The sequence below is a fragment of the Drosophila pseudoobscura genome, chromosome 4 (assembly GCF_009870125.1).
Source record: "Drosophila pseudoobscura strain MV-25-SWS-2005 chromosome 4, UCI_Dpse_MV25, whole genome shotgun sequence".
Lineage (NCBI taxonomy): Eukaryota > Metazoa > Arthropoda > Insecta > Diptera > Drosophilidae > Drosophila > Drosophila pseudoobscura.
Genome location: NC_046681.1, coordinates 28,230,038 through 28,250,453, shown reverse-complemented (window position 1 = coordinate 28,250,453; position 20,416 = coordinate 28,230,038). Strand labels below are relative to the sequence as shown.

The 20,416-nt window shown below is 50.2% G+C and overlaps 2 protein-coding genes across 4 annotated transcripts in view; both read left to right on the top strand.

The window, feature by feature from the left end:
• Window positions 1-10,415, top strand: part of rdo (reduced ocelli) — a 47,548-nt gene extending 37,133 nt beyond the window's left edge. The window contains exons 4-15 of one of the 3 annotated variants that reach the window (XM_015180922.2): window positions 1,384-1,516; window positions 3,309-3,509; window positions 4,506-4,633; window positions 5,500-5,643; window positions 5,705-5,809; window positions 5,873-5,999; window positions 6,067-6,263; window positions 6,323-6,478; window positions 7,147-7,293; window positions 7,509-7,671; window positions 7,801-7,932; window positions 8,926-10,415. In XM_015180922.2, coding sequence (XP_015036408.2) covers window positions 1,384-1,516; window positions 3,309-3,509; window positions 4,506-4,633; window positions 5,500-5,643; window positions 5,705-5,809; window positions 5,873-5,999; window positions 6,067-6,263; window positions 6,323-6,478; window positions 7,147-7,293; window positions 7,509-7,671; window positions 7,801-7,932; window positions 8,926-9,581 — 2,289 coding nt within the window. In that variant the 3' untranslated portion in view covers window positions 9,582-10,415. Of the gene's footprint in view, window positions 1-1,383; window positions 1,517-3,308; window positions 3,510-4,505; window positions 4,634-5,499; window positions 5,644-5,704; window positions 5,810-5,872; window positions 6,000-6,066; window positions 6,264-6,322; window positions 6,479-7,146; window positions 7,294-7,508; window positions 7,672-7,800; window positions 7,933-8,002; window positions 8,098-8,913 lie in introns of those variants that run through there. The other 2 variants (XM_033380752.1, XM_033380754.1) reach the window with 2 other exon arrangements.
• Window positions 10,416-16,316: 5,901 nt separating this feature from the next.
• Window positions 16,317-18,159, top strand: Arr1 (arrestin 1). The gene is made up of 4 exons (XM_001357014.4): window positions 16,317-16,527; window positions 16,844-17,651; window positions 17,711-17,840; window positions 17,901-18,159. Exons 1-4 carry the CDS (start codon window positions 16,419-16,421, stop codon window positions 17,943-17,945), a joined length of 1,092 nt encoding a protein of 363 aa, XP_001357050.1. The 5' UTR covers window positions 16,317-16,418; the 3' UTR covers window positions 17,946-18,159.
• Window positions 18,160-20,416: the final 2,257 nt, after the last annotated feature.

Sequence of the window (20,416 nt, the reverse complement as noted above, 5' to 3'; positions counted from 1 at the left end):
GAGCTACGGAGGTTCTTGCAGCGACTGTTTCGATCAGTTTACTTCAAAGGCGACGATTTTTCGGTTCAATATTGTGGGAGGATAACCCCAATCAGCCTGTACGGCAGACCCATTGTAACCCCTATCAGCCAATAGGACATCCCTAGTTGCATGTTAATAATCCATGAATGTATGACCACCGTAGAAAAAAACCGAATATTCGGCCACGGAGATCGATGCTTGATCATCTGAATGGCGCCTCAAAAAACGGAAATCGTTTACGGAGAAATAAACATATAAAACATCTAGGAAGTAACTTAATTTTACAATCACAATATATAAGGTTTATTGAAGCATAGCGAAAGGTGTGCTGATTTGATAGCGATAGAATTATAGGCGATGGAGGATTAGATCGATTCAAGACGCGGGAAATCAGTTTAAAACTGTGTCGGATTGAAGATCTATTCTTAGACGATAGACGAGGTGCAAGGAGTCACTATTTATGATAGCTCGCAAATAAATCGTTGGCGAGAGTTTTGCGAGAATCTTGCGAGACTTTTACGAGCATTTTGCGATACAAAAACGTATCGCTGCCGACCTCGTTTGCGAGCATTTTGCGGGACTCTAGCAAAAGGAACGTGTGGTGGTTTGCTGGGCAAGAGCGTGACAGATTGAGAGAGCGTTAGAGAAGGCCAGAGAGCGCGTGCAGAGACTGCTGCCGGGCGGGGTGGTCCGCTAACTCTCTTTCAGGTCTTATCTTACGCTCAGACAGCACTACAGAGAGCGCTCTGACGCCGTGTGTGATGCAAGAGAAAAAAACAAAGCAAAATAAGACCCGACAAGAGAGTGCATCGCGGAAGCGGACCACTTCTCATCATGGGCGGGAGCATATGTACGAGAATGTGAATGTGTAGAGGTTACAGTGTGGTACAGTGGGAAAAATTATAGGGATTTTACTCTACTACTGCACCACTGTCTATCTATCTATGAATTATAGGGAATAGTCGTATTTATGCAATTATATTCCCTAATGTTTGACTCCAACTAGATGGCCACTTGACGTAATTGAAGGCCAAAACCAAGGAGGCGAAAAGTTAAATTAGTTCTGCGGGTCCTTCAATCACCTGGCAAAGCAATTAAAAGGGGTTCGATTGGTGAACGCTTCGTTAAAGTTTCAGGAAAGGCCACCCATGGGGGAAGGGGGATAAGGGGCTTAAAATATTCATTGCGGTGGGCAGGGGGGGGGCAGGGGCATGGACTAGAAAAGGCAAAACGCCACTAATTGCATTCACTAACCACAAAAGTGAAATAACTTTTTCCAGCTTTTTCTCTCATACTCCCATCTCCACCACATTCTCTCACTCTCTCTCTTTCTCTCTCGTTCTCTGTCTGTGTCGCCTGCAGATGCTTTTGAAGTGGCTGCTGTTCAGCCTGTGCATAATGCCGGCCCTGTTCAGCAATACGAGAAGGAAGTGCCCCGCCGAATGCCAATGCAGCATGGATGACTTGGATCGTTATCAGGCCATCTGCACAAAAGGTAAGTGGCGCAATAAATGCAAAACCCAACACCCAGCACCGAGAACCGATAAGGGGAAATGCTTGCAAATTATGCGCAAAGAATGAGGTGAGGACCAAGGACCCTGCTGGCTACAGTGTGGCCTCGCCGCGTGCGTCCCCGTTGGATGCCGCCGTCATAATTACACATCCCGTTGCCGTTCGATTCCTCTGGTGCAGCTCCTCGGGGCGCCACAGATCCACAGGACATTACTTTTAGAGCTCTCAGCCATTCGTTTTCTTAAATGTCCGACAATTTCAATTTGTTCAACTGTCATTTGCCGACGCATCGTCGCTGGGGCTCCAACTGTGGCTGTGGCTGGGGCTCCGACTGTGGCTGTGGCTGTGGCGGGAGTTTCCCCTCCAGTTGGCCAGCTTCTTGGGGAGCTTTGGCCAACACACACTCAGAGCACACACCATCTACGAAAATCTATAATTTCAATTTAACGCTTGTTTGGTTAGCACGATTGTGCGAGTGGGTCCTTGAATCGCTTTGAATGCGAATGGGAATGCGAGTGGGAATGCTTCGTTTTAATTTCATTTCGAATATGGATTAGTAGGGGTTCCATTTCATGGGTCTTGGGACTCAAGAGGGGCGCTTAAAATTATGGAAAAATCATTAGAATTGGGCAATATCGGGCTCGTAAGGATAGGCGTCGAAATGGTGCTTCCTTTCAGGCTTGGGGAGAGGGTAGAACGTTGGGGAAGGCAGCAGCCAGGCCAGGCAAGAGTAGCCATTCGATCCCTTAATAAAACTCCGCAGATTCTTCGCCTTTTGCTTACAACTTGTTCCTCCTAAAGTTTCCTTCGAAGTGGCATCTTCTTCTCCTTTTATCCTCCGATCGACATGGCATCCACCTTTCGATAGTCCTTTCGGAGTGCTCTAAGGACACCGATCGATAGTCCTCGTCGAGGGCTCTAAGGGTGCCACAATTTCCCCCAGCAAAATGCATTAAAAGTCGTAAAACTCTATCGTGTTTCTATTGCGGGACTAATGAGACTTTAAAAAAGAACTCGCCAACAAAAAAATAGTTCAAAAATAGTAGATTCGAAAAAGTAATAATGCGATGCCAACAACGAAATAAAACTGCAGGAGGGGGAGGGGCTAGGGGCGAAGGGGCGTTAAAATATGTTACAATCAGCGTTAATGCTTTGCATTTTTATGAAAATTCCCGCAGCGTGCTCAGCCAACATTAAACAGGGCCAACAACAGGGCCAACAACAACTGCACTACAATGAGCGCATTATAATGCAACTTCGTCCTTAGACAGGCACCCACACACACACACACACACACACACACACACACACGCACACACACGCACACACAGGCAAACATTTAGCCATGCAAAATGCATAAAGCCCAGATCTGAAGCACTATTCTGTGGGGCACAATGAAAAGTAAGCGAAAACTAAAAAATTCCGCTGCATACAAATGTGGGGAGGGGGGGTAGAGGGGGGCCAGAAGGAATCCTTAATGGTAACTGGGATCCGTTCAGTTGGCAGTAGTTGCTGGCGGATTCTAAATAGATTCCGACTGGCTGGGTGGACATTGTTGGGATGCCCCCCCTCCCCTCCAGACCGGCCCCCCGCCCCCTGCACGAATAGTCCCTGCAATTAATGATCTTGTGGGCATTGTCGGGGGCCACTATTGTAGCCAAGCCACGTAGCACCGCAGTTCAAGCGTATTTATAGCCGCGGATGGACATGGACAATGGAATTAGTTCAAGCCACGCCCACTAAAAGGGGCCTGCCCTCCTCTCTCTCTTTTACAGGTGGCCTCAACTCCCTGCTGTCCGCCAGCGAGCTGGACATCGACGTGAAGGTCATCATCATACGCGGCCCCAGGAACTCCATTACGATTGGGCCAGCTCTGCGGCAGTTCATGAAGCTGGAGATCCTGCGCATCACGGACTCCAACCTGCCCGCCATCGGGGCCGAGTCCTTCTGGGGCCTCAAATATCTGCGGATATTAGGTGAGTAATCAATGGGTTTACGAGGCCGCCTCCCACAGACACCTCCCACCACCCGCTGATATGCAAATGTTATGGGGGAACAATCAAAGGGGGAGCCCAGCGATCTGCAGCCTCGTAAAACGCGAAGGCAAACGCAAATGAAGGAGCGCAAACGTTAAATGAGCAAAGCACTGGCCAGGACACGGCTATCCTCCATCGAGGGGTCTCTAGAATTTTGCATCAAGCCAGTGCCCCAGAAGCCCAGAGTGGCCTAAGAAGGACCTCAATTGGGGGCCTCTGCCGTTAGGGCATCCAGCCGTCGCCTTTCGCCCGCCAGTGGCTTGTTGTCTTGTCAATAAAATTGAAATTGATGCGCCAAACAGCAAAAAGCGCCCCGAAAATAAAATAAGATTCGGCAAACGAATGACGGCAGCAAAAAAACAACAACAACAACAACCAAAAATCAAGTGTAAAGCCAACGAAAGCATTGGCCCGATATCGGTTGGGGCTTTAAACTTGTTTATTTGTGCTTTACGAGGCGAGGGGGGGGGGTCCCCCGCCCCACACGGGTTTTACAACTCCAGTGGCCCCGCCCCCCCTCTCGCCTCGGGACAGACACAGATACAACAGATACAGATACCCGGTCCCCAATTATTTACATTCTGTGATCTTTATTTTTTGGCGTTTCACTCCACATGCCACAAAAAAGGCAAAGTTCCACTGCAGTTGGGGCTCCCTTTCGCTTTTCCCTTGGCTTTTCCTTTTCCCTCATTTTTTTCTACGTACATTTAAATGTTTAGACGGGGCGTGGCAGTCAGTCAGGACGTTGCCTAGACAACGGGGCGTATGTGCAATGTGCTTTCGACGGGCTTCAGCTCCAGCTTCGGTCTTTAATCTCTGCGGAAATTCGGGGAATATGTTACACAATTTAAATATAATTCTCTGTTTTTTTGCATATTTTTCATGTGTTTCGTGTGCGATAAAAAACAACAATTACCATCGCGGTGTCACGTCCAGATCTGTCCAAGAACAATATTACCAACATCACGGAAAACAACTTTCGGGGCCAGGATAATCTCATCGAATTGGATTTATCGAAGAATAAAATTTTACGCATGGCCAGCTCAACGTTTCGTCATTTGACGGTGAGTACAGGGGCACGGACGGGGGGCAGGGGGGGAGGGGGGGCCATAACTGATGGCTTTTTTGTTTGTTTCAAATGAAAACTCATTACACGGAGATGTAACATAATTACGAGGCTACTGGTGGCTACAGGCAACCCGCAAGAGGGTTTAAACCCTCCGTAGTGCCTCCGAGGCCTTGGAAATACGCATCTCCGATCGAGTGGATGCCTCGGTGTACACGCTAATCCTCCCAAGCCTCAGCCTTGCCCTTGCATACCGGCTCCACATCTGTCCAGACCTCGTTAGCCCCGAAAGGGCAGCCCGTTTAAGCCCCAAAGATGATTGCAATTTTTGCACGAGTACATTTTGTGCCGCTGTATTCCGTTTCTTGTAATAAATTTTATGGAATTTTTAATAGCTGCCCCAAATGCGGGGGCCAGCTACTTTTTGGGGCAAAACAGAGGCAAAGGAGTTGGTTCTTACGTGCTTGAATTAAAGTCCTGCCAGCAGCCAGCAGCCAGCGGAAGTGCCCGGTCCAGGGCCCGGTCCCTGAGTCCGGGTCCGGGCACCAAAAGTTACTTTCGTTGTCTTCAATTTGCTTTCGATTTTGTTTTCCACTGCACTCTGGCGACTTCCGCCTCCTCCCACGTCCTTCTCCGCCTCCTCCCACGTCCTCCTTCTGCTGCAGTTGCAACTTTTTTGGCAGTTTCCGGAGTCCGCCGCCCGTGACCGGGGAATGTTTGCCTGATTTATGAATTATTAGCCATAGTCCTGTAGTCCTGTAGTCCTGTACTCTTGTAGTCCTGTACTTGATCGTAAAGTATTATTAATTTAGTGCGTGCCATAATAAACTTTTCGCCCTGCTTTTCCCCCCGCTTTCTGGCCAGGATCTGCGCCGTCTCAATTTGGCCGATAACTCAATCGTGGAGCTCGTGCAGCGCAACTTCTTCATGCTGAGCAGACTCAAGTATCTGGATCTGAGCGGAAATCCGCTCCAGGATTTACAGCCGGATGTGTTCCGCGATGTGTCGGTGAGTGTTTTGAGAGCCACGCCCATGTTTCCCCCTCATTGTTCCATGTCTCCTTCTGCAGGACCTCAAAGTACTCAAATGCCGAAATTGTCAGCTGAAGAAAATCAATCCGCAGCTGTACAATTTATTGCCGCTTTTAAGCGAATTGGATTTGGGACGCAACGAGGTTTGTCGCCTTTGGTTCTCCTTTCAGTTTTTCCCATTATTTTGCTCGCTTCTCCCCCCGCAGTTCAAGTTCCTCGAGAAGGACGAGTTCCGCGACGTGAAGCGCCTCAACAAGGTCCTGCTGGACGGCAATCAATTGTCCGTGGTCGTGGACCAGCTCTTTCGCATGCAGAAGAGTCTTAATCACTTGGGTAAGCCGTTTTATACGCTCCCAAGAACTCTCAAGTGACCCCCGCCCTCTGCTCGAACCCTTTTCAGATTTATCGTACAATCGGCTGGCCAAAGTGCCCAACGACTCGTTCCTCCAGCTGACCAATCTGACATTCCTCGACTTGTCCTACAACAAACTGGTGCGCCTGGAGCCGCAGTCCGTGCGGGGCCTGGGCAATCTGCTGGCCCTGAATATCAGCGGCAATGTGCTGATGGATCTCATGGAAATGCGCGACACCTTCGAGGTGGGTTGCCCCTGGTCTCCCCCGCTTTGACTCCCTCTTAAAGGTGCCCCTTCTTGCAGCTCATTCCCCAGCTGACGCACTTGGCCATTGCGGACATGGGCCCCCTGCCTGTTGGCCTTCTCACGCCCTTCAAGCAGCTGCGCTATCTGAATATCTCGGGCAATTCGCTGGACAACATGGCGCTGCAAGTCATCGATCCCTGTCGGGAGCTGGAGGTGAGTCCTGCACACAGACACCCCTTTGTCTCCCACTCTCCCTCTCTCTCTCCCCCCGAAGGATCCATCTATTGTTATTTCTGGCCAATTTGTAGAATATTTCACCGACAACAGAGGATGCCAGCGGATGCCAGAGGACCCTTCAGCCATTACTATTTGCAGTTTTCGTTGGCGTTAGCCATTTCTGTTTATATATTTGTGACAACAAGCCAAACCCGTGGCTTTATTTCGTTGCAAGTCCCTCCGCTGTCCCCTGTACGTGCCGCACGTCACTCGGGCGCCCCCCGCTCCCGTGCTCCACCACTTCTCGGAGCGGACTCCCTCTCTCTCTCTCTCTCTCTCTGGTGGCAAATTTATGGTCCTGCAACAACAATCATTTTATAGCCATTAAGCCTTTCATTTTAATTGAATTTAATTGTGTATACACTTCACTCCAGCAGCCCCCTCCCCCCGACCCCCTCCGCCCCTTACAAAAATACCCAAATTGTTTTTGGCCAATTCCTGGGACTCCTGTGGGTACGTCTGTCCTTAGCTAATTGTCATTTCAGCAGCAGGCAGACTTTTGCCATCAAAATGAAACTGTACTTGTCCCTACCCCTCCCCCACCATCCCCCTCTCTGTCTTTTAATGCACTTTTAATTGAACTTTTGTGGGCATTTCTTCGGCAGTTTTTGGATTTATCCCGAAATCAATTATACGGCATCAACGAGGACACGGCCCTGCGGATCCAAGGCATCCGCAACGTGCGGCTCGACAACAATCCCCTGATCTGCGACGAGTGCCACATGGGGAAATTAATAAATGTCGTGCGGCAAGTAAGTGAATAAAATAATCATGGATCGGGCATCGGGCATCAAGAGTCGGGCACTGGAAATTTCAATTAGTTTTCAAAGCCTTTGCTGATTGATGATGCCCCCAAAGGGCGCGATGCGCTCTCCACCGAGGGCTCCAGGGGTCTTGAGGGCACAGAAATGAACCCCAAAGCTGACTCGCTTTTCCCCCCTGTCTGCTCTCTCCTCTCCCCTTGCAGCTGCAGTGGAAATGGGACACATATCCAATTTGCTTCCTGCCCAAAAGTTTGCGAGGCGCCGAAATAAATAACCTGGACATTGGCGGGCTGCACACGTGCCTGGATTACATCAGCGACGAGGAGCAGAATGCGGCCAGCACCTCGTATAATTTTCTTGAGCACGGTAAGCCATAGACGGGCGTTGGGGGGGGGGGGCGGAGGGGTCCGGTGGCAAGGACACTTAAAATTAAAATACGTGCCTTAATCTCCATCGTTTTGTGTGTGCTCTCTCCAACTCTCCCTCTCTCTCTAGGTGGCCTCAATACTCTGGCCATTCTGGGCGGCATCATCTTTGTGCTAATTGCCGTCATTATCCTGTCGCTGGTGGCCTGCTTCTCCAAGAACCGGGCCCGCTACTACACCAGGGAGGATCACCTGAATGGCAGTAAGTAGACACAAACAGCGCCGCCGACTGAGATTAGCAGCTTCCAATTTAATTACAACCGAAGCCGGAGGCGAGAGTAACGGGCAATTTGCCAGGCTTCAGGCTTCAGGCTCCGGCTATTTATGGGCCCTGCATTCGCACACCGAATGATTGCCCCAAAATTAAAAAAGGAACAAGTCGCCGCACTTAATTAATTACCAGAACGTGCTTCATTATACGGGGCTCCTTAGAGGCTCGGACTCGTCCCCCTAATTGAGGAATAAATAAATTTCACACTGACCAGCCAGGGCCCCCTCCGGTGGGGGAGTCTCACCTGAAACTGGCCCACGGGCCCTGCCCCATTCGGCGGAGCGTACTCCTGGGGCAAACACACAGAGAAACAAAAACTTCCCCGAATTTACGCAATTGTAGCATTTCTGCACAAACAATAAAATGGCCTTAGAGGCTGTCGCCTCGCCGCACGGAAACTTTTTGCCGCACACAAAAATTCGATTCCCACGATAAACGAAGTCTGGCCAAGAGGGTGGGGCAGGGGCAGGGGGAGGGGGCTTTTTCAGCTGACAGAAGGAGAAAAAAACCCCCCCTGGTCCCCACCCGAGGGGCTGTTTGTTGTTGGTCCTAGAGCTGGGCAAAAAGTGGCCGAAACTGTGACTTTTTCCCATGGAAACCACGGCCGAAAGATACTCCCCCGAAAGCCAAGTAAACAAGGGATAGAGAGGAGTCTTTAGAGGGGGAAATGGAGTTGAAGGGGGCCTGCCTTCGGTGGGGTTTTTTCAGATGGAAACTCTTTCTTCGGGCAGTCAATTGGCAATTGAGATATTTCTCTGGGATCTGTAGAATGCGAGTGAACTGTGAATTAAACAGTGACTGCCACAGGGTGGGAAGGGGGGCATGCACTGCAGGGGCCTTGAGGCTTCTTCTACTGCCATCGCTGATACTCATTTGCTTTTCCCCCATTTTCCTTTTTCCTTTTCCCTTTTGTATACTCCGCAGGCGAGAGCAAGTGCCTGGAAAAGAATTTGGAGGCGACCACAATTACAGCGCTGGGCAATGGGAGTGGCAGCTCGCCCACAACAACAACCACACTGACCCTGGCCACATCCCCGGCCACAGGAACAGCAGCAGCAGGAGGAACCGTATCTGGACCATTAGCAAAGGCCAACGGGCATGGAGCGAGTCCCAGTCCGAGTCCTGGCAATGGCAGCACGCCAGCCCATGCCCCGGCCCCCGCCCCCGCCCCGAGCACCGGCGAAGACAAGGGAAAGGAAATCAGCTTCACCTTCCCCATCGACGATCGCGTCTGCACCATCGACGAACTGATGCTGCCCCCGGCCCCGGCTCCGGCTCCGCCAGTCGTGTACCAGCAGCACCCCAGCATGGGCAGCCTCATGTACAGCGTCTCCCACTCGCCGGGCTCAGCCACCACCATGGCCGCCGTGGCAGCTGCAGCGACAGTCATTCCGCCGGGCGCCCCCTCCCCCATGCCGATGCCGATGCCCCCGCCAGCCGAGGCTGTGGTTGTGGTCCTGCCTCCGCCGCCGCCGCAGCACCACCACCCGATGGAGGGGAGCCTGGCCAGCCTGCGCGAGGTGCAGCAGCAGCTGGTCCATTTCAGCAGCACTGTGGAGCCGCTGGTCAGCGTTAACTGACCCAGGGGCTCCGTCTCGACCGCAGCATCAGTGGCATCAGTGGCCTCATCCGCGGGCAGGTTTGCCAAGCAAACAGTAAGCACGACACCGACGTAAGCCGCACCCCCAGCGGAGGCCCGAGGGGCGTATAATTAATGGCAGTGCGGAGGCTCTGTTTCCGGGGTCAAATCGAAGTGCGGTAATTAGGATTTGAGTTCGCTGTTAAGTGCATTAATCATTCGGTCAGCCCCCAAGCCACCCCCGCCCCCCCTGCGATCACACTGCCATTTTCACAATTAAAAACCCTAACGGGAGTTTCACTAAGATACTTGTAATTTAATTTTAAAAACGAAACACTTTTTATATGCTCGTGTGTATATAAAATTGGTAGAAATGTAAGAGAGACCCAGAGGAAACCCCGGTTAAAAATTAATTTCACACATTTCAAATGTGATAAAAACCCCCGTAAATTGTGTAAATAAATATTAAGCAAGATGGAACCCCAGAAAAAGTAAAGAAAGGAGAAAGGACACTTTGTATATTTGGCCAATGCGATTCAAAATTGAGCAGCCGCTGTTTGAGAATTTAAAAGTAAAAAGTAACAAAATAAAATAAAAATAAAAAACTAAAAAATAAAATAGCACGTAGTTAGTGGATTAGACACACACTTACATACATATACTACATATATATATAAAAGATAGTGTCTAAGTACAGGCCCCCCTCCCCCCCTAAGAAATATTTCCCCCTTTAAGCAGACCCAAGAACTTGGCATTTTTCGATATAAGTAATCCCAAGTCCGGAAACTGTATCTATCCGAATCCGTAATAAAGTGTGACTGTTTATGAAACCCAAGCGCCAAATCGTTTTTCTACACTCGAAGAAAAAACCCCGAAAGGGAATGCCAACCCTGGCAGACCGCAGTGCATTTCCTGGCGCGCTTCGTGCCCCACGTATCTTGTGTTGTGTGGCAACACTGTGTGTCGCTGAGGATGTGCCGGGTCCGGGACCCTAAGCGACCGCAAGGACGACACCAGAGCTGAAACCGAACTCGACGCAAATGAAAATTGCTTCCGCTTCCGTTGTGGCTGGGTTACTCGGCACTCGGATTGCTATTGTTGCTGATTGCATGCCACATGCCACATGCCACATCGACTCGCATTGATTTAGCACCGACTAAAGAATAATTTCAGCGTTTTGTGGCTTCCAGAAGCTCTCATCAAAGTGCGTTATAATAAATGATGGACTCTCTCTCCCTCTCCGTCCGGGCCGGGCCCCGCCTCAATTATGCAAAGCAAGCTTCGATCGCTGTGAAAAATTGCCAGCCATTTGTTTGCCGAATCATGAATCTTATAGACTGAATGTCCAGCCAGAGACGGAGCCAGAGCCCTGCCGACTCCCATTTGAATTTATGCATGAGCCCTGCAAAGGCTCTGCACAGCAGGAGGAGCAGCAGGAGGAGCTCTAGTGCATGCAAATTGAGCAATGCGGTTGCAGCTCTTGAGATTGCACATCAATATTGCTACACTTGACACATGCCGAGTGGCCGAGTGGCAGAGGGCCGAGGGCCGAGTGGCGTCCCGTCCGGCACTGATTAACATTTGAAGTGTGCCATTCGTGCGGAAGAGTTATAGAAATATAGAGAAATACCCAATTGCCTGCCATCCAATTCCAATTTTCGACTACATTCCCTTCGGTGCATCCTCTTTTAATTCGGGGCAGCCACTCGGGGCACTCAGGGCCACTCGAGGCAGCTGCCCCGAGATCAAATTGCTCATACGCAGCGTCTGTCCGTGCAGTTTTTGTTATAAAAATCTTTACAGCCCTCCCACTTGCCAGCCATCGATGGGGGCTCCCATCTGGCAGCCTTCGATTGATTTCCTAGTTAAAGGCACAGCCAAAGCAGCAGCTCCTCGGCTTTGTTCCTGCTGGTGTCCTGCTGTCGGGGATATAAAATTCGTTCAAGCTGCCTGCCTTTTTATTGGCTTTTGCTCTGATCTGCTGGATGCGGCCCTGTGTGTGTGCGCCCTGTGTGGATGCAACAGTTGCGGTTCAGTGTGTAAATTTAATCAGGCAGCTACTCAACTTTGGTGCACAGCAGCAGCAGGCGCCCAGCCTTTTAGCGGGGCTGCCGCTTTACTGGGAAATTGAATTAAATGCACTTTTGACAGCGGCTAACCAGGTAGAGGGCTTTTCTCTCGCTGGGCTATAAAGAACAAGGAAGGATTGAGGCAGGAATATGAAGCCCCCAATATGAAGCCATGAATTACTTCCTTTCTCCCCTCCTTCGGGCATTCCCCTTCATTGCTTGAAGCCTTCTCGCCGCATGACAAATCGTTGGCAGCCCCTGACAGGCAATGTCTTCGGCCGGGCCAATGTCAAGGCACGCATTTGTCGGCACTAATTGCTTTTCAAAGCATTTGTAAATGTGGCACAAAAAACCATTAGGCCTTAACCTCCGATGGCTCTGACAGCAGCACAAAAAAAGACCCGAGAAAAGAGTTGCCAAAGCAAAAGCAAATGAACAATTTGAATAGGCCACGGGGGAGTGGCGGGGGGACTGACAGGGGGGGGGGGACGAATCCTGCACTGCTTCGACACGTGTGACAGGCCTGCTGAGATATGTCGGGACACGATTTTTATTACGGCAGAGGCACGGCAGAGGCAGAGGCTGCCAACCGACACTCTGGGCCATAGAAAAACAAATTCCGAAATCGAAAAAGTCTTCTTTTTTTGTGGTTTTGCCGGAAAATGCAAAACGGAAATCAACAAAAAATTCCAGCTGCCCGAGAGAGGGGCCAGATCTGCAGTTTGGCCAATTAAAGCTCCTTTTTGGGCTGTCGGATCCGACAATGTTTAAGCAGACTCCAGGAATGATTACCGGGTAGGAATCTGCCTCGGCAACAGCTCAGAACTTCAGTGTATTGGCCATCGAAATGTAGATGGCATCCACAGGATGTTTTCGCCCAATTGCCGGCCATATATCTCGCCGCCGACCCGCCAAAACGGTCCCCTGGGTGTGTTTTTGCAAAGTTTTCCAAATGCATGGACTTCTGCGGCGGAAAAGTTTCAATAATTTAAACGCCACAACGGCCACTCCTTGAGCATTGGCTAATTTGGAGGCGAACTTTGGGCATTTGCCACAATCGCTGTGGCAGGCATAACGTTGGCGTCTTCGGGTCTCCGGGTCTCCGGTAAGTGAAAGGCATAAATATCCTATATGAGGTGGATATATCAAATCAGCCAGGGGTGTGCCCCCCTCCAACCCCCCTAGAACCAAGCAGGAAGACGCTTTCCCGCTGAGATTTATGACGAGACAAGGCTCCACACGTGTGTGACTCCATTAAGAGTCTAAATGGGATAATGCGGCCTAGGAGCGGAAGGAGGGGCAGGGACGGGTACATTGTCAAATTTATGTGTCACCCGCTGACAGGAAAATGCAAATTTAAAAAGCAAGTGCTTTAAAGGCCAGATCCAGTCCCCGTTCTCTCTGGGCGTGGATTTTTCTCTCCTTCGAATGTGATAAATGAAGTTGAAGCCTCGTCGGCAGAGCACACAAGCGACTGGGCTGTGGCAGCCCTAAACACGTGCTGGCCGGGGAGGACAAATACAGAGGGAGAGCACTCCGGTTGCATGTGGCAGCCACTCTGGTACTCTGGTGCTCTGCCACGAGCACAACAATACGGATGAGCGAACTTAAGCACGCAGCTTTGTGTATTGAACATGTCATCGGCAAAATTTGTGTCAAAAACCCCACCGCAAATACCTGCAACGGAGGGCGGGGCAGCGGCGGGGAGGGGCGGGGCAGCGGCCATTGTTGCACGGCGGCCGGCTCTACTATTTTCACAATATTTTCAGTTATGCTGCCGCTGCACCGCTCTTAGGGGGCTTTCCCCCGCCCCCCTCTGCCCAACGAACATGGCTTGCCACTTTCCCCATGACCTCGTCTGGTCCTGGGCCTCGTCCTGGTCCTGGACCTCGTCCTGCCCCGGTCTATGCATCAATTTAACAAGCAAGCATGCACATGGGAAATTAGCCAGCAATAACGCTCTCTTTCGGTTTCAGGTTTTTCGGTTTTTCGGTTCGGACAACGACAAAACCGGGCTTGCAACACGTGCATGCCGCCAAAAGGGGCACGGCGCTGCTGGTATTCCGTTGCACATAGTTCTTCCGAGCATGGATCGTCTTATGAAGACAGTTTATGTGAAATATGGAGCGGGGAAAAACAATAAAGGATACACTCCTGGGTCTGGCTTTTGTCGGCAAAATATGGCTTTTACTGCAGGCTAGACGGCCATGGTCTTGGCTCATTTATGGGGAATAAAGGGGAATATTTGAGGCATAGTTTTCACCTGCTAAGAGTGCTTTTTGCTGCCATTTCTATGGGTAAAACATTAAGCTAGAATTCTTAGATCTCAGGCCTTTAAACTACACATATTTTAGTATTTATTTGCAAAATATTGCGGGCTATTTTATACGCTCGATGGGGCTTTGCCTCCCCTCGGGTTTCATTAATTGATTTGCCATTCATTCAGAAGTCAAAGCATCATTGCCTTCCATACCACACCACTGGCAGAGCCACAGTGACGGCTAGAAGTCAACGCCCAGCGCATAGCCACCTGCAATCGAAGGCCCTGCACCCCCACAGACGTCATGGCAGAGCCTTGAATGTGGGCTGGAAGGTGCGGCGGCACAGATATACATATGGATAGATGGATGGATGGATGGATGGATGGATGGTTGTATATATAAAGATTTGTTCACCCACGATTAGTTGACGCTGGCGTACACACAGTTTCCGCGCCATTTGCTGTCACTCCGCCAGTTTGCACATCGTCAGACGATGGCGATGGCGATGGCGATGGCAATGGCGACAGCGACGTCGACGACATCTCTGCCAAGTTCGCTCATGCAGCACAGGAGCAGTTTTTCCTTGCTCTTGCAGCGGGTATTCGACGCGAGGAAGGGTATATGGGACTCCCGCCAGGATCAGCAATTGGGCTCCTTTCTGTCTTCAAAACTTTCGCGGTTCCAACTCTTTTCGAGGGCTTCTGCCAGATCATCCTCCTGCATGCCTCCCAGAGGAGCCTAGCATCCTCCTCCCTGCTTCCCAGCGGAGTCTAGCTTCCTCCTCCCTGCTCCCCAGAGGAGCCTTCCACTACCAGGTACCCTGCTCGTCGAGTCGCTCCACCGTTGCACTCCTCTGCCTGGCTTTTTCTTGCTATTTTTTGTTCGAGGGTGCGACATGTCCTTCCCTCGGCTAATGGTAACTGGAAATGGCAGCCACTGCGAGCAGGCAACGTCGATTGTCGCCGGGTCGGGGCGGGGCGTGGGGCGTGGGGGGTGCGGCAATGTTGCCAATTTTGTTTGCTTTCGCTTTTATTTTTCATAAGACAACAACATTCTGGCTCATGGCTGCAATTTTCCGTGCTATTGATCGGCTGATCAGGATCGGGCTGATGAGATGAGAGATATTTCTGGCCTTTGCGGCTTTCCTGCCTTCTTTCCAGGTGAGCTCTGGTCCGTAATGCCTTGACTGTGGCTCCAGTGGGCTGTCAATTTGCCCAACGACAATTGCAGTGGCTTCAATGCCTCCTGTGCCCGTCCCTGGCAATCCCGCTGATTGTGCAATGCAATTTGGCCGAGGCTATTGTCTCGCTTTGGTCAGGCAATTGAATCTCCCAAATTAGCTGGGGTGTAGCTGGGTTGGGCAGGCCTCTGCCTCTGTCTCTACTGGGAGCTCCTGCTTTAAGAATCGTTTGAGGAATTATGAGGAATGGAAGGGCTTAGGTGCCTTTTGCTCAATTGAGTTGTCGATTGTGCGAGGAAGCAGCTTTGTGCCGCCCCAGCCACACGGCACTCTGCACTCGAAGGGCGACCTTTAAGGAGATTGAATTTAATTGCCCCTCAGCCCCCCCTCAGCTCGCACATAACTCAATTCCCAGCATATGGCCCGGCAGTGGGGGGGGGGGGCCCTGCCCGTATCAACGCCTCTCGAAAGTTCACTTGTAATGTATTTAAATGAGGGACATCCCAGCCCCATGGCCAGGGCCCCACTCACACGTCGAGAGTGCAAAAGTTTTGCTATTATTAAGGGCCTCATTGTCGGTTTTGTGGGGCCCAAGGCGACTGTCGGCCGGCAGTAGTTGGGGCCCAGGACCCAGCACCCAGGACCCAGGCCGGGCACAATAAAGAACAATATATTTCACACAACTTTGTTCATATTTTGAATGTCAGGAGTATAATAATTACGTTCATTGACTCTGTTGAGCAGCCTGCTTAATGCTAATGCGATTTCGTTGCACGAACCAGTGGGGCAGGGCGCTGTGTCTGGAATATTTTTGCATAAATGAATGCGCAGAAGTGTCTTCCAAAGACAGTTCCTGGCTTTAAAGCGGCTCCACCTGCCCCCGAAAAACCCTCAATTGAATTAGGGAAATGGCAGGTAATATTTCTGTGCAACTGCGTCATTCGCTGGACACGGAGGGGAAACAACAAACCAAAACACAACGCCTGAGCTGTGGCTGGGGCTGCTACGAGTATTTCTGGCATTGCTAATACGCCGTGTAGTACGGCCCCCCCTCGGCATCGATTTTCCACGCGTGTTGCAATGTCAATATCAAAGACGCGGCCGGGAAGCCCTAGCAGGGCAGAGCGTCAGCATTTTGGTCGTTTCCAGCGCCGGCTAATTGAATTTGCAGCCAGGTGCAGTGGACCGGCAGGGCTCCGGGTATAAAGGCCGGACAGCCGGCGGGCGCTCACCAATAACGACGCGAGCGACGCAACGCGGCGTATCACAATCGACGAGCGCGAAACTATATATTTCCCCCGCATAGAGTCCGGCAGAACAGCTTCAGAATGGTGGTCAACTTCAAGGTGTTCAAGAAATGTGCCCCCAACAACATGATCACGCTCTACATGAACAGGCGCGAGTTCGTGGACTCCGTGACGCAGGTGGAGCCCATCGGTAGGTAGACCGTGAATACATCCGGAGTACCATCGTCCGTCGTTACGGCATCACCGCCTGAATGGGATTATCACTTCAGTTGGCTCTCAAAGCAGTTCAAACGATCCTGCCCCACCTTTTTGCATCATTCTTGCCCCCCCCGAGACCTAATTAAATTAAGCCCTAATTTATGCAACCCCTGATAGATACCCTGATGGTTGCATTACCAACAAAAGCAGCTTATTAGTTACGTGACCATAGAAGAGCATAGAATCCGGCACGGATACGTGACTGCCGCGGTGCTCTAATGGCCAATTAATTAGGCTTCCCTTTGCAGACGGCATCGTGGTCCTGGACGATGAGTACGTGCGCCAGAACCGCAAGATCTTTGTGCAGCTGGTGTGCAATTTCCGGTATGGACGCGAGGACGACGAGATGATTGGCCTGCGCTTCCAGAAGGAGCTGACGCTGGTCTCGCAGCAGGTGTGCCCGCCGCAGAAGCAGGACATCCAGCTGACCAAGATGCAGGAGCGGCTGCTGAAGAAGCTCGGCTCCAACGCCTACCCCTTCGTGATGCAGATGCCGCCCAGCTCCCCGGCCTCGGTGGTGCTGCAGCAGAAGGCCAGCGACGAGAGCCAGCCCTGCGGCGTCCAGTACTTCGTGAAGATCTTCACCGGCGACAGCGACTGCGACAGGTCGCACCGCCGCAGCACCATCAACCTGGGCATCCGCAAGGTGCAGTACGCCCCCACCAAGCAGGGCATCCAGCCCTGCACCGTCGTCCGCAAGGACTTCCTGCTGTCGCCCGGCGAACTGGAGCTGGAGGTGACCCTCGACAAGCAGCTGTACCACCACGGCGAGAAGATCTCGGTCAACATCTGTGTGCGCAACAACTCCAACAAGGTGGTCAAGAAGGTCAAGGCCATGGTCCAGCAGGGCGTCGACGTGGTGCTCTTCCAGAACGGCCAGTTCCGCAACACGATTGCCTTCATGGAGACGAGCGAGGGCTGCCCCCTGAACCCGGGCTCCAGCCTCCAGAAGGTCATGTACCTGGTGCCCACTCTGGTGGCCAACTGTGATCGGGCGGGCATCGCCGTGGAGGGGGATGTCAAGCGCAAGGACACAGCCCTGGCATCGACCACACTGTGAGTAGGGGGATCGCATCGCCATCGCCTAAATCTATATATCCCAATCGTCCCTGCAGGATTGCCAGTCAGGATGCCAGGGATGCCTTTGGCATCATCGTCTCGTATGCCGTGAAGGTCAAGCTCTTCCTGGGAGCCCTCGGCGGCGAGCTCTGCGCTGAGCTGCCCTTCATTCTGATGCACCCAAAGGTGGGGGATATCTTTAACGGAAACATAAGTAAAATATATTAAATTGTGCTCTGTTTGCAGCCCAACCGAAAGGCCCTGGAAGCCGAGGGCTCTGTGGAGGCCTAAGCGGAAACGGAAACGATTACCTCAACTGCGTATTTCTATATGTTTAACCGATGTTTGTAGGCCTTTGTAAAAGCTGATGTTGCTGAAAATGTTCTGTACTGCAGTCGTCGTGCGTCGTACTCTTTCTATATAGCAAAATCAATATTCAAATATGTGTGTATGTATGTGTACTACAAATATAACTCAACAAACCATTAAATATGGACAAAATGTAGATGAATTGAGTCTTTGCCCTCCAAAGATGAACAGCAGTGATTATTGGCCAAAAACCCACACACTCTCGGATGGCAAATGCATTAATTAATGCAGCCCCCCTTCCCCCACCCCTGGCAATGTTTCACAGATTATGTATTTATCGGAGTGCAATGGGGAAATCAACTACAACTCCCATACATTGCACTCCACACAAAGCCCTAGTTTTGCGGCCAAGTAATTTCAGAACCAGACAAAATTAATACTCGGCAGGAGTGTTTGTCAGTCTGGAAAATAGCTAATTAAATGGTACTTCCTTGGGATAGACACAGACTGCGATCCTGTTCCTTACAGAATCAGACAATGCCGGACAATGGGCAGCCCCTGGAATGCACTTAATACTACAATAACCAAAGGTTCTTCTGGCATCAGCATAATTCCGTGCTTTCCAGAGCTGATTGGAGCTCCATTGCAAATCCATTTTCGGTGGCAAATCGGAAATCCTTTGGTGCCACATGGCCTTTGGCGCTTTCAATTTGCCGCAACGGTTTACGGCAGTCGCTACGGGTATCACTCCCCCTTCCCGTGTGCGAATTGTGGCCAATTATTGTGAGTACAGGGCACACTCATCCACCCGAAATGCTACAACTCACTATGGATTGGCAAACAAATTCGCAAAATGATTTTGCACGGCCCTAATCGACCGGGGCCCTGATAAGAAGATTAGATTATCCTCTTTAATCGGTTTGAACTTTATGGCACCCCCAATAAGTGCGGTGAGAAAACTGCATTCAAACCCGGAGGGTGATAAGCGATAAGATGGCGGGGACTCAATTAGGAAATAGTTGACCATAGCTACAGTTCTGATTGGTTTTAAAATAGGTTTAGTCAGACCAGTTAGACTCTGGCCACTGAAGAGCCCCACTTAACAATTTCCAGATAATAAAAAGCCAGAATTTTATGAATATTTATAGACAGCATTTGGAATACTTCCATTCATTGGACACCGGCGCACAGTGGGCTAAACCACCCCTAAAACTCGTAGCTTATTTTAATTCCATTTTCAATTTCCGAAATAGATTTTTGGTATCTGTTCGATTATTAATGCATCACGGAAGCTATCAATCGTTTTTGTTTATTTTGAATAACAACATTTATAAACCTCTCAAAACAAAAAACAACATGTTTTGCTGCAACAAAATTTTTGGCCACATTTTTTAATTTTAGATAAAATAAAGAAAGTGCATGCAGATATTCTTACCCATAATCTGGTTCCGTTTTGAAATCTTATCCTGGTGTTCCATATGCGACTCTAACGATTCTGATGGAGGGAGACACCGCACGACGACTTCGAAATTACGAGAAAACCGCACCGAAACCGCCAGCGAAACGCACGAAATGATTTCCAATAAGAGCACAAATTTAACGCATATTAATTTAGGGTGAGGCATTAGAAGGCGGAAGTTCGTGTAAACACACCAAGCAAGAGAGAGTCAGATCAGCGGGTATTGGGAATGCCTCACCCTACCATAAACTTCGCTTGGGATGAGAGCACTCTCTCCTTTTTGATTCTCTTCTTCACTGCATCACACTACTGCGTGGGAGTGGGAAAGGGACGAAACTTGACGAATTTTCAAGCACCCGCACACACACACTGCTGGATCTCATGTAAACAAAAAAAAAAGGAGCGAGACAACTAAACAATAACACATTTTATTTGTAACACGTTTTTGTATACATTTATGTTTGATCACTGGATTACTCACTGAATTTTTACTACACACCATTTCCACCATTTTCCGCATTTTCACGGATAAAAACGCGATGCAGACTTACGAACGCGCGCTTTGACCGGCGGGAAAATGAAAGTGAGAGCGGCGCAAATGCGTGCATTCTTTGCTCTCCTTCTCCTCTTCTTACTTGCCGTCACTTCTCCCACGCACTCTTGAGCTACTTTAGCGAAAACGAAACGAAAAAAAGGGAGAATACGGAATAACACATGATTTTGTTTTACACATGAAAAAAAGAATTTATGCAAAAAAGAAATGATTGTCTACACATATGTACATATGTATGTATGTATGGTATGCACATATAGCACATATACTAAATATATACACATTAATATATCACAAATCGCTGCACTTTTCCTTCGTTGATGTGCATTTTTGTAGCCATTTTTCCTCCTTCTACGCCCCCGCCCTTTGACAAACACTTTTCTTGCACTGAATTTTCACTTCACACACCTGCGTGACATTTTTCCCGATGGATTTTCACCA

Excerpts from the sequence above, each read along its gene's own strand:
- Arr1 (XM_001357014.4), top strand. The coding sequence starts at position 16,419 with ATGGTGGTCAACTTCAAGGTGTTCAAGAAATGTGCCCCCAACAACATG. Across the intron at positions 16,528-16,843 it reads GACGCAGGTGGAGCCCATCG|ACGGCATCGTGGTCCTGGAC; the intron begins GTAGGTAGACCG and ends TTCCCTTTGCAG. Across the intron at positions 17,652-17,710 it reads GCCCTGGCATCGACCACACT|GATTGCCAGTCAGGATGCCA; the intron begins GTGAGTAGGGGG and ends TCGTCCCTGCAG.